The following is a 13,690-nucleotide window of genomic DNA, read 5'->3' as shown; positions in this document are numbered from 1 at the left end:
CCATTGACAAATACCACTGATTTGAATTAAGCATTGCTTAAATCAGTGGGATCCCAACTGCTTAGCTTTTGATTGGATTGTGCTGTTAGAGGCTATATAGTGATTTAGAAGATTATTGAACTATGTGTGGTAGGTTTCTTTAGAATTTACATGGCCTGTTCTTTTTTCTTTTTTTCAGAGCACCTTCTGCTCCGAAACCTGATCCCATACCTGTGCAACAGGTAAGTCCTCCACTTCAAATCCAGGGGCGTATCACTGTAACCAATTAACTCCTTGAAATCCTTCTCTTAACATGTATTAATTGAAGAGCTCTTCCAGTGCAACAAAAATAGTGTTTCAAGATGTTTATCTTGATCTGTAAAGCCCTATTTTTGCATTCATTTTGAGGATGACTGGGTATGCTATGCAGGCCATAGCCACTTATGCACTAGGATAATATGGGAGTTCAGAGTTGGCCACGAATGAAACAATACCAAGGAAATACCTGTTTCAATCAGGACCAAGCTATGTTAACATCATGCATACACTACCTAGTCCATTGTTCCCTTACCTCTAGAATGTACTTAACCATGTACAAAGCCTTCTGGGAGATTATGGAGCCCATGTGTCTTTGTATCAGGAACTGAGTGTGCAGCTGTGTTTTTTGTTTTTTACTGAGGATACATTTGCTGTATCTTCCTCACAGACTGCTATGGCTTCAGTCTCCAAAATACAGGGGGCCTGGATGTTAAGTCGCAGTTCATACAGTAGCTAAAAAGAACTCTGGAAAGGCAGAAAACATAGCTTCTTGAAAGGGACATACTTGTGATAGGCGACCTAAGGTTGTCCCTGTCTTTTTTAGTAGCTGAATACTCCTTTTCTGTCTGATTCCATCTCACTTTATTAGACCTGAGTTTCATGACTAGCTGAATAACACCCCCACAAAAAAACACCCCACCACTAAATGTGGAAATAGTAGGTGATTCCCTTTTCAGAACAAATATGTAAATTTGCCTTTTACTGTATTTTTCGCTCTATAGGACGCACTTTTCCCCCTTCAAAAATGAAGGGGAAATGTGTGTGCGTCCTATGGAGCGAAGACAACATAGCCCCGCGGCCCTCTCCCGGCTGGAGAGGTGACGCGCGGCTATGGAGGCTCCTGCCATAGCCGCGCGTCACCTCTCCAGCCGGGAGAGCGCGCACGGAGCTAAAGCAGCCCCCCGCGACCCTCTCCCGGCTGGAGAGGTGACGCGTGGCTATGGCAGGAGCCTCCATAGCCGCGCGTCACCTCTCCAGCCCAGCGAGAGCGCGCGGAGCTAAAGCAGTCCCCCACGACCCTCTCCCGGCTGGAGAGGTGACGTGCGGCTATGGCAGGAGCCTCCATAGCCATGCGTCACCTCTCCAGCCGGGAGAGCGCGTGCGGGGCTAAAGAAGCCATAGCCCCGCGACCCTCTCCCAGCTGGAGAAGTGACGCGTGACTATGGCAGCAGCCTCTCCGCTGCGCCTTTCTGCTGCTCCCTGACCTGGTCTTTGGGGCTGGTGGTGGGCTTCCCCCCGCCAGCCCCAAAGAGCAGGTCGAAAGGAACCTGAAGCCTGGAGAGCGAGAGGGGTCGGTGCGCACTGACCCCTCTAGCTCTCCAGGCTTCCAAGGTACCCGCCTGAACGCACCTTAAACGGCACCTTGTTTTAGAGCGGGAAAACAAGAGGGCGAAAATTCTCCCACTCTCTGCGCAGCGCTTCCTGCCGCTTCGCTGAAGGGGCGCTGGGCAGAGAGCGGAAGAATTTTTTTCCCTTGTTCTCCCCCCTCTAAAACAAGGTGCGTCCTATTGTCCGGTGCTTCCTATGGTGCGAAAAATACGGTAATTAAACAACCCAAAGAGTAGTGTAGTGCAGCCAGCAATTTCTGTCTTATTGGTAAGAAGAGCCCTGCTGGATCAAAGACCCATCTTGTTGAGCATCCTGTTTTCACAGTGGCCAACCAGATGCCCATGAGAATCCTGCCATCAGAACCTGAGCTCTAAAGCAGCCCTGATTGCAATTCCCAGCAACTGGTATTCGCAGGCATACTTCCTCTGACAGTAGCGGCAGAACAATTGTGGCTAGTAGCCATTGATAACCATATTCTCCTTGAATCTATCTACCTATTTTTTGCTCTATGGGACGCACTTTCCCCCCTCCAAAAATGAAGGGGAAATGTGTGTGCGCCCTATGGAGCGAATGCAGGCTTTCGCTGAAGCCTGGAGAGCGAGAGGGGTCGGTGCGCACCAACCCCTCTCGCTCTCCAGGCTTCAGGCAGCTGTCCGCAAGCCTTCTGAGCGCAGCGGGAGTTCCCGCTGCGCTCGGAACTGGGGGCTGAGGTCGGGGGAAGCTCAGGCTTCTCCACCCCCAGCCCCCAGTCCTGCAAGCTCCAGGAGCGGGGCGAGGTTGCGCGCAATCTTGCCGCCGCTCCTGGACCTGATGGGGGGGAATAAATTTCTTTTCTTTATTTCCCCCCCTAAAAACTAGGTGCTCCCTATGGTCCGGTGCACTCTATGGAGCGAAAAATACTGTAATCCAATTTCAAAGACATGCAAGTTGGTGGCCATCTCTACCTCTTCTGGGAGTGAATCTCATAATTCAGCTATGCACTGTGGGAGGAAGTATTTTCTTTCATCTGTCCAGAATCTTGCAACATTCAGCTTCATTGGGTATCCCAATGAGAGAGAGAGAGGGAGAGAGAATTTCCATCTACTTTCTCCATTGATACTTCCATTTACCTCTGTCATGTGCCCTCTCACTTGGCTTTTCTCTAAAGTGAAAGGCCACAAATGTTGTAAATGTTCCTCCTACTGCATAGCCTTCTTTTACAAACTTCTAGGAAAACAGTTGAGCCATTCCCTTTATAATTCTGGGTGCCCTTTTCTGACTTTTCTCCTAGAAGTGTGTAAATGAAGGCTATACAGAACAGTGAACTATTTTAAAAGTCGCGAGGACCTTGGATGTGTTTAAGATAACTTTTTAACACACACAACCCTGCACACACTTTGAGCAGCACAGCCCCGTGTGATACAGCAAACTGCTTGTGAAAAATCACCTTGAATCAAAAAGAGGTTGGCAGTGATTCATGGGGAGATGGTAATTCAAGAAACAAAAGTCCAGAACTCCCTTGGTCACATTAGAAAATAGCAAAATGGTTATTCAATACTGGCCAAAAAATGAAGGTATTTATGTTGGGCTTTGCATCTTCCACTACTTACCTCTCATTCTTGCACTGGGTGAGTCTCCTTTATCTCTTAACACTCAAGCCCAGTCAATTATGAATATTTTTGGTCAGTTCCCAGCTCATGCGTGTTCAACTTTTTCTCCTCAATAGTGCATGCCACGTGTGTGATTAGAACTAGTGCTTTGTGGGTAAAGCTATGTAATGGGCAATCCTTCATTGGTCATCAGTTTGTGTTTCAAGATGAAACTGCAACAGATGACACTTATATTTTGCATGCCATTTGTATGTGCGCGTGTGTGTCCGTGTGGCTTTCTTGTGTATTTTTGTGTTGTTGTTGTTTTTATTTCACATAGGTAGAGCCTAAGGAACTAGTTAAGCCTGTGCCCATTCCGTCCGCAGTCGTGCCCAAAGTTTCATCCACAGCCAACATAGCCTTCAATAAGGCCCCAAGACCCTTTGGGTCTATGTCAGCTTCCAAGATCACGTCCATTCCATCGCCATCATCTGCCTTCACTCCAGCTCATGCGAGTTTTTCATCACATGCTTCCCTTACACCACTGGCCAATGTCACGCCTCCCACTGCATTCACCGCCTCCGGACTGCATGCTAACGCCAAGTCTAACGCTGACCAGCGTTCACCTGAGCTGAGTGCTGCTAAACCTGCAGTTAATATCCCATGGCAGCCCACACACAATGCATCATTGAACACCTCTTTCAACGACAATGCCCAGGAGGTGGCAGAGGGACAGCGAAGAGGATTCAGAGAGAACCAGGGTGACAGTAAAGAGCAAAATGGGTAGGTGGTTTCAGGAAACCTTTCCCACTCTTTTGATGGTCTTAAAAAGGGTTTCCTAGGCAATTTATCAACCTGCCTGTCTACCTTTTTGTTTTCTAAACGAGCTTCTCAATGAAATTTGGCTGTGCATCCAATAACTTATTTGTTTTTAAGCCACATTAATTGTAATGGCTTTTCCAAAGGAATGCTAAGGACTATAGTTAGGTGAGAGTTCTGGGAATTATGTGTTGGAGACACCTCAGTCCTCTCACAAAACTGCAGTTCCTAGTGGTCCCCGGGGCTATGAAATGACAATTGAGCAAGTTCTAAGTATGTGGCATAGACAATTTTGTTTTGTGGAAAGGTTTTGTGGACATTCTTGATTTCATCAAACACTGAGGCATGTGACTTGCTTCTTATTTTAATCCTTTCACAGCAGTTAACCTTGTACTATTTTACTGAGGCCAGGTGTGGAGAGCTTGTGGTTCTCAGCTTAATTTCATGCAGTGTGGGTGAGGGATAAGGAGGACTCTAGCAGAAATGGGAAGTAGGCCAAAAGGATGGAATGATGGAAAGAGGAGATAGGGAAAGTGCTCCAGGGAAATCATTAGTCGAAGAGGAATCTGCCATTTCACAACATGAAGAGAGATAAAAAAAGAGGGCGCTATATTGAGAGAGAATGGTTGGCCGTCTCACCCACCCTTTTTTAAAAATTAAATTTCTATACCACCTTCATTTGAGGATCACCGGACGGTTTACAATATTATAACACAAAAATGTATATCATAGTAACAAACAAACAAAACATACACAGTTTAAAAGGCCATAGATTGTTTAATTAGCCAAAGGCCTGGGAGAAGAGGAAAGGTTTGCCTGGCACCTAAAGCCTTCTTGGGGAGAGCAACCCACCCCACAAACGTGGAGCCACCACAGAAAAGGCCCATTGTTGTGTTACTGCCTTCTAGACCTCTCATGGAGGAGGCACATAAAGAAGGGCCTCAGATGATGATCATGGGGTCCAGTTAAGTTCATATGGGTACCATCAGGGCTTTTTTCAGCTGTAAGTTGGCAGAACTCTCAAGTGGGGTTATGGTGAGTTCTGGCACCTCTTTTTCTAGAAACATTGCACTGGTAATGGTTCATATACCATTGGCATGCAGCCCTCAACAGATTGTCCCTTGGAAAATATACCTTTTATAGGAAAATATGTTCCCCATCCCTTAAAGGCATAATGAGATGGACCAAGTTCTAGGAGAAGGCGTTGCACACAGAGACGCAGCAAACTAAGCCTTTTTAGCCCAATTTGTACATGTGCACTTTAAAGTCAGCTCCACTCTTATTTAATGTGTGTAGTGAAAGTTCATAAGTGCTTTGAGAGATAAAAGGTTTGACCTTTGTGTCTGGAATGCCCACCCCGGCCAGCACATTTACTTCAACAGAATGCCTACAATGCAACCCTTATGCATCTTATGTTGCACAGATGGCATAGCAATTGTTACAACTCTCATGAGCAGATGATGCTATAGTTCCACACTATCTAAAATAAGGGGGGAGAGTTCCTGACAACTCAAAGCAAACAAAAACATAAATATATCTTGGCAAACCATTTGTAGCCTTCCAGGAAAAGCTATCTTTTGCAAAGACATGGGAGCTGCCATTCAGCTGCGGTAATTAGCATTCAAATACAATTTATTACAAAGGAAAATGACTTCGTTCTGCCAAGGCTCAGGGCTGTCTTTCCCTCCCACCCCCAAAGTTGAAATCTGATGACAGGCTAAAAACTGCTTTCTAACCAGTAAATTTAGCAAACAGTGAAAATTCTGGTCATTAGATTATATAATGCTTTGCACGGTATAATTTTTAAGAAATAACTTTAAGTTGCTTCATGTACATGATCTCCAGGAATTCTTACAAGAATATCATAAAGTAGATCAATACCATTATCTCCATATTGAAGATATGAAGAGGCTCTGACTTGCCTTGGGGGTCACATGAAGAGCCTTGAGCTTTGTACTTTCTTGTTCATTTCCCCAAAACTGTTTTATAAATAAGTGTTATGAATAAATAACAGAACAATATATATATATATATATATATATATATATATATATATATATATATATATATATATATATATTCATTCTGACTTCCCTTAAGGTAGCATATCTATCCATTATATTCTTCACTGCAAAAATCTAGCAGCAGTGCAGCCTAGCTAAGCAATTCTCCAATTTTCCAATATTATTCGAAGACTAGTTTCTGATATTATCTAGCGAAGTAAAAAAGAAATAGCTGTAGACTTGTTGGGCTTAGCTGTACTGAAAATATTATGGTTTCAAATGGTGCTCGAGCAATTATTAGTGTGACAAGAATTTGCTTACACATGAGAGATCTAGTGCTGATTAAACAGCAAGACGTTGCACTGCCCTTTTTATAAATATTTTTAGACCTCAGTAATACAATCTGTTTACTGGAGGTCTTCCTAGTCCGCAGCACGTCACATCTATACATGCAGTGCACTTTGAGATTAAGTACAAGCATGCTTTTGTGTATGACTTGGGGCCATAGTTCTAGTACAATTGCTTCCAGAAATTAGAAACTAATTCAGGTAACTATTTTCAGAGGGGTAGCCACGTCAGTCTCTTAAATAGCAAAAGCAACAAAGGGTCTTGTTGCACTAAAAACAAACAAACAAAAACTTAAAAAGAAAGGTAAATGAATGAGCAACTTGTCAATGTTTAAAATGAGAGCAAGGATAGCCCTTTTATGTGCAAAATGAACTTCCAGTCATTTCTATACATCTGAAAATGAAATTACAAATGCTAAATCAAAATGTGTCACATGAAGTGTATTTATATAAAGAGACCTTTGAAATTACATATTAACAGCCATTACTTTTATATGTATCAGCAGAGGAATCTTGGCTTCTCTCTCGCTGGAGATCAGTTTCACTGCCAGGACGGCACTTAACGCCCCTGGAAGAGTCTTTGGTATTGCCAGCAGAAAGCTTTCAGAAAGCTAGCGAAGATGTACTGTTAGTAGTTTTTCTATCTATCATCTATCTGTCATCTACCTACCTACCTATTTATCTGTCTATCATCTATCGATCTATCTATCGATCTATCTATCTATCTATATCATAAAACAATACAATAAAAAAGCAGACTAGTCTAAAGAAAAACCAGAAAAACAAAGAGGAAAAACAATGCAATATCTTCTCTCACAGGTAGATCTTAACCCAGCCATCCCCAACCTGCGGCACTCCAGATGTTTTGGCCTACAACACCCATGATCCCTAGCTATCAGGACCAGTGGTCAGGGATGATGGGAATTGTAGCCCAAAACATCTGGAGAGTCGGAGGTTGGGGATGCCTGTCTTAACCCTTGTCTCACACAGAAATAGGTGGACCCTCCCAGATTTCAGGACCAGTGGTCAGGGATGATGGGAATTGTAGCCCAAAACATCTGGAGAGTCGAAGGTTGGGGATGCCTGTCTTAACCCTTGTCTCACACAGAAATAGGTGGACCCTCCCAGATTTCACCTGGGAGCTTCCCTTTCTTCTCCCAGCCTCCCACACTGGGAGATCTTCCCTTCCTTGCCTCTCACACAGGGCCAGCCATCACCTTCATCTGCATACAGTCCCTTCATTAACCCAGCATAGAGGACATCAAAAAAACAAAGACAAAATAGAAGCAAAAGTACTGCTAGTAGTTTTCTGGTGGTGGCAGGACATTTCAGGGTGATGCTTGGAGAGTAGATCCAAATCCCTCTTGTTACATAGACATACTTACCTATTGGGCCTGAAACCACTCCAGCCCTAGAGGTAGAATTGTTGATTTCCCTTCCATTATACCCAGTTAGGCTTTCCTTTTTTTAAAAAAAAAAGAAAAATGGGTGGTGGCAGGGGGAACAAATAAAGTCAGCCCCTATTTCCTGCCCCAAGCATAGCAAGCTGCAAGGGCTTTAGATGTGGCAGAGCAAGCAGCACAGAACTGCAGCCTTTTCATGCGTTTCCCCGCAGTGTTTAGATTATTCCAGTACTTCCTACAATAGGTGTTCAAGGTAGGCTACTGTGATCGTTATGTGGCTTACCTAAGATCACTCTGGGGAAATTCATGTCTGAGCTGAGATATAAACCAAGGACACACACACACATCATGCATGTTCTTGATCACCATGAACCAAGGACACACCCACAGCATACATCTCCTTGATCACCATGCCACATGAGCTCTGATTAGCAAATTGTCACCCAACGTCCCAAACCCCCAGTGGGGGAGAAAAATAGTTCACGTGTGTGGGGATAAGTCCTGAGAAGACTTATGTTCATCTGCAGCATGGGCTGGCTTGGTTTTTAAGTTGCTGTGTGCCATTCTGTTTTTTATGTTTATTGTCTTGTCAACAACCTATGCATGAACATCGTTCTCTTAGCATCAGACGGATCACCTGACGCCGCACTGAACAAAATGTGTTCTTACAAGTTTGCTGACATATTTAATTTAAAAATGTGAGGAGGCACTTGGACTTTGGTGACCCTGGCATATGTTCAGGATGCAGCAGTAGGGAAGTCAGTACAATAAACATACGAATTGCTCTTTTTTCTTTTGCAGGAAGCCACAGTGACAAAGTTAGTATCAGTAGCACCTTGAGTGGAATTGTGTTTTCATGTTTTTTAAGAAGTAGCATGCATGACGGTTGTGCTTTATAATTCAACATCTGCAAGACAAATGCAGCGCTTATTAAAAAGTGATTAACATTAATTGTTTGCCTTTTTACGCTGCACACAGTATGCATTTTTTTACCAAATAAGTTTTGTTGCAGTGTTTCATTTGTAGCAATAATAATAGCAGTAACAGAAACAATAATATAATTGTTAATTTTACTGTTATAAAAATTGTAACAATTAGACCTTTTATCCTACAATCCTATGCATGTCTCCATGGAAGTAAGCTGCATTGAGTTCAAAGGGATTTACACCCAAGCGCATTTGTTTAGGATTACAGCCTCAAGCATGTTGCAGTTAAACTTGAGATAGCTAAAGATTTGTTTAGTACCCATTTTTTCCTACCTGCTTCCCCTGCCCTACTTTCCTGGCTAGAGTTAACTAAAATCATTACTATATAAATTGACTTTGTGAAAAGAAGCGAGCGCACTCTAACTTTAGCTTTGCCTGTGGCACCATCTTGCTACCAAACTTGGTAACTACTAGAAAGGGCCAACCAAAAGGACATGCTAACCTTTGCCATTCACAATACTTGTTAGCTTCTAACGTAATAGGTTCATGATTCTGAGTGAGCCTGTTATTAAATCTTACTGATTTTGATTTACTCATTTGCTCTAATTTCCTAATTAATTTTCTATTAACTTTTTCTTGCTTCACTTTTATATGCAATTTCCTATCTGTACTCCGCCATCCTGGAATCTTCTCCATTGTCTGTCTGTTGTTCTGTCCCTCCCTTCCTTCAGTAACCCTGATGAGGTGTAAGTACTTCACTAATATAATTTGCCTTTTAACTACTTAAGCATGTTTTTCCTCACAACAGTAAATAAAACAATGTTGTATTTTGCAGCTATTCTTTGTAATTAACCCCTGGATTTCTTAGGAATAGCTTGCTTCAGTTAACAAGAAAAATGATTGTAAAGTTAACATCACACAGTTGTATAAGAATATACAAAATCTTTGTGCACACAAATTATGCCCCAGAAGACCGATGTTAATACTATGAGCTGCTTATTTGGAGAAAGATTCCTACCACCTCCTCTCCCATTTTGTAATATTTCTTGATGGTAAATTTAATTGTCCATTGCACACATATTGAACCAGTTGCTCAAGGTAAAGGACACCTGGATGGTTAAGTCCAGTCAAAGGCGACTATTGCTCAAAGGGGGGCTATTATACATACAGTGGTGCCCCGTAAGACGAATGCCTCGCTAAACGAAAAACCCGCAAGACGAAAGGGTTTTCCGATTTTTAGCGGCTTCGCAAGACGAATTTCCCTATGGGCTTGCTTCGCAAGACGAAAGCCCATAGGGAAATCTCCGGGGACAGCGGGGAAGCGCAGCGCGCCTTCTCCTCTGTTCCCGGGGCTTGCGGTGGGAGGAGGGTTTTTCCTCCCCACCGCCAACATTCAGAACAGCTACCCCTATCCGCAGCTTGGAGAGCCCTGCGGGGAAGTCCTGCAGGGCTCCCCAAGCTGCGAATGTCTGCCCCGCGCGAGGGGCGCTCTGAAGCAGAGCGCCCCTCGCGCCGGGCAGCAGGCTGCTATCCTCAGCCTAGGCAGCCCTGGGGAACTCTTCTGAAGGCTGGCGGTGGGAGAAGGGCTTTTCTTCCCACCGCCAGCCTTCAGAAGGCTATTCTGAAGGCTGGCGGTGGGGAGAAAAGTCCTTCTCCCCCACCAGCCTTCAGAAGAGGTCCGGGGACAGACTGTTCCCGGACCTGGTCTGAAGGCGGTCTCCATAGGAACGCATTAATTGATTTTCAATGCATTCCTATGGGAAACCGTGCTTCGCAAGAAGAAAAACTCGCAAGAAGAAAAAACTTGCGGAACGAATTAATTTCGTCTTGCGAGGCACCACTGTATATCTAAGGACCAAGAGTTTAAAGCTTCTATTTTTAATACTTTAATACTTCTATTGCAAGTATATTTCCAACTAGTCTAGGTTATGAGAAACAAAAATAGAGAAAAGTAGCACGAAAAACAGTTACTGATTATTTATGAACTGCCTTTTACATAACCGTCCAGGGGTCCTTTACCTTTTTTACCTTTACGTGTGTATTGGGTTTGTTTACAGATGTATCACTAGGGGCAATGAGTCCACAAGACCCTGTGCATTTTTTATCTTTTGTAAACAGTCCTATTCTTCATCCCATACTGACACATTGTAGCACATATGGCAGAGATTGTATGTGCACAAGTAAACAGTTCACAGTACTGGTCATTTCCTTTACTTGACCATGTTTGTGTATATCTGTAATGGCATCCTTCTTGCTTGGGACAGAAAGGCAGGGTGAGAATGCAAAAATAGAAGAATGGGGGAAATATATATTAAATCTATTTGGTTATCAAATACAACAGAAACGTTCAACTGTTTCCTCTTAATTCTTTTTGTCTTCTGTCTCCTCTCTCCCCCTCTTCCTATTTCTCCTTATACTGGACTCTTTCCATACTTCTGCCATGCCCTTCAAATGCATAAAAGGCAAAACCCACCTAAACGGTAATAGCCAAAAGCTCACCTGTATGTGTAGTTCAGCAGTGTGTGCATGCTTCAAATGGAGCTTTTATGTTGTATGAGAAAGATAATGTTGGCTTATTCATAATCTACAGATGCTGGAAAATGTTCTCCATATGCACAGTCAGCCTCTGTATTAACAGAGAAAGGGAGTGGGGCAGCTTCTAAATCAGACAAACTTTGCTTCTGGCTCCTCATAGTCTTCATCTTACTTTTGAGTAATGCTAGAACAGAGGCGGAGAACCTGTGGCCCTCCAGATGTTGTTGGACTGCAACTCTAATCAGGCTCAACAAGCATGAACAATGGCTGTGGATGGTGAGAGTTGATTTGGAGGGCCACAGGTTCCCCACCACTGTGCTAGAGATTGTGGCAAGTCAGTATTGCATGTGGCAAAAGCAGTGGTTCCTTAAGAGATGGTTCATGAGATGCAAGGTAAAGGTAAAGGGACCCCTGACCATTAGGTCCAGTCACGGACAACTCTGGGGTTGCGGCACTCATCTCGCTTTATTGGCCGAGGGAGCCGGCGTACAGCTTCTGGGTCATGTGGCCAGCATGACTAAGCCGCTTCTGACGAACCAGAGCAGCACACAGAAACACCGTTTACCTTCCCGCCGGAGCGGTACCTATTTATCTACTTGCACTTTGACGTGCTTTTGAACTGCTAGGTTGGCAGGAGCAGGGACCGAGCAACGGGAGCTCACCCCATCGCAGGGATTTGAACCACCGACCTTCTGATCGGCAAGCCCAAGAGGCTCTGTGGTTTAACCCACAGCGCCACCCTAAGGATAAAACAAATGTGCAAAATTCCACTCTCATTGGTGACTTGTTTCTTTTAAAAAAATGTTTCTTTTCAACTTGTGCTGTGGCTCCTTTGCATGCAAGGCCCTGGTACCTATATTTTCAAAAGAGCACTTTAGACGCTGGACCCTGAGAAGTGCTGCACAAGTATTTCATGTGTGCTGTGTGTCTTGTATAAATCTGCTAGTGTAGGCATAATAGGGAAGGAAGTTAGCATTAGAAGCCTTCTAAGCAATGTTTACGTCTGGGGATCATGGAGCCTTCCTTCTTTATTTCTAGAGGTGCAAAGCAAGAATATGATATCTCTTTAAGAGGCTAATGTGTGAACCAAAGAAAAAGAGAGAAAGTGTTGCTGCACATTTTATAATGTTAGCTGATGTTCATGCATTCTGTAAAGTAGAAATTGATTGCAAATTACATCATATACGACCATTGTGACAAAAGGGCAGGACTGAATCTTAAATGGATTTACTTGCAAAAATGAATGATACATTTCAGTGAAACTGATTTTTAACGCAGGTATTTAGTGTCTCTATCTCAGTCAGTGGGTGTGTTCACATGTGATGCTTAACAACAGTTTATGTTTTAACTATGATTTAATGCAAACAAGCAGTGTACTGGTGGCTGTTTTAAAAACCGTGTTTTGGCACTATAAGCCAAGTACAAACTTCAAGGATTTACCATTTGGAGATAAACAAATTGTGAGCCAGGGTTTAGATGGTGCAACAAGCCCAAGGTATGTTAACTGTGGTTTAACATGACGTGCAAACTAGCTTAGTGTAATAATAATAGCAATGGCAATGATGCTGTTTACATTTTATTTCACTTACTGGTGTTCCATCTTTTCTCTATTCTGTTAGTCCACCTCGGAAGCATGTTGTTTATACAAATACAGAGTTTTACCACCCACCCACTCACAGCAACAACAGCAAGAAACGATTGATTGAGGATACTGAGGATTGGCACCCAAGGACAGGAACTACCCAGTCACGTTCTTTCCGCATCCTTGCACAGATCACTGGCACTGAACACAGTGAGTTCCGCTTTCTGAATGGTTGTGGCATTTGGCATTGTCCTATATCATGTATTATGGAAGCTTCAGCAGATAATAGCCAAAAAAATAAAAGGCTGTGTAGTTAATTCTGTGGGTCCAATAGCAGTGGGTCCAATAGCAGTGCAGTGTGTGCTATGCAGTAGACCCCTTTTGGAAAGTGAGGAGAGTTTCCAAAGTATTTTGAGAGTTGGGTGGTGAAAGAATAAAACTTCCCAGTGGGGTAGGATGAGTCCCTTGCATGAGTCTAAACAGCTCTTTGGATCCCAGCTACCAGGAGAGTTTGCTTAATGTTTTCTATTACTTTTGCCAGTCTTTGAAAGTTACTCTGAAAAAGTTTGTTGTTGTTGTTGTTGTTGTTGTTCTAAATAATAGCTTGAGTCTTTCCAGGTATGATACCTGTAAAGCTTGGTAGTTACATAATGTGATAATTAATTTCTCAAATGATATTATTCCATACATTTAGTCAATCAATCACATTTTACAAATACTTGTGTTTAAAAGAGAGTGAGTGAAAGGGAGGCTGCATATATACCATGCATTTAAAGTGCCACAGACTCTTGGGAGATGTAGTTTGTTAAGGGTGCTAGGAATTATAAATCTTTGAGGGGTAAACTACAGTTCCCAGGATTCTTAAGTGTGTGTGTGTAACG

The 13,690-nt window shown here is 43.2% G+C and overlaps 1 protein-coding gene across 9 annotated transcripts in view; it reads left to right on the top strand.

Annotated features, from left to right (window-relative positions):
• Positions 1-13,690, top strand: part of PDLIM5 (PDZ and LIM domain 5) — a 127,396-nt gene that overhangs the window by 64,513 nt on the left and 49,193 nt on the right. For 6 of the 9 annotated variants that reach the window (XM_053404039.1, XM_053404038.1, XM_053404043.1 and 3 more), the window contains 3 exons: positions 179-221; positions 3,535-3,977; positions 12,847-13,019. In XM_053404039.1, the coding sequence (XP_053260014.1) occupies positions 179-221; positions 3,535-3,977; positions 12,847-13,019 (659 nt within the window). Of the gene's footprint in view, positions 1-178; positions 222-3,534; positions 3,978-8,567; positions 8,585-9,423; positions 9,439-11,154; positions 11,173-12,846; positions 13,020-13,690 lie in introns of all 9 variants that reach the window. The other 3 variants (XM_053404041.1, XM_053404046.1, XM_053404042.1) reach the window with 2 other exon arrangements.

This window comes from Podarcis raffonei, chromosome 9 (assembly GCF_027172205.1).
Source record: "Podarcis raffonei isolate rPodRaf1 chromosome 9, rPodRaf1.pri, whole genome shotgun sequence".
NCBI lineage: Eukaryota > Metazoa > Chordata > Lepidosauria > Squamata > Lacertidae > Podarcis > Podarcis raffonei.
The sequence above is the reverse complement of the archived record's forward strand: the minus strand, read 5'-3'. Positions and strand labels throughout refer to the sequence as shown.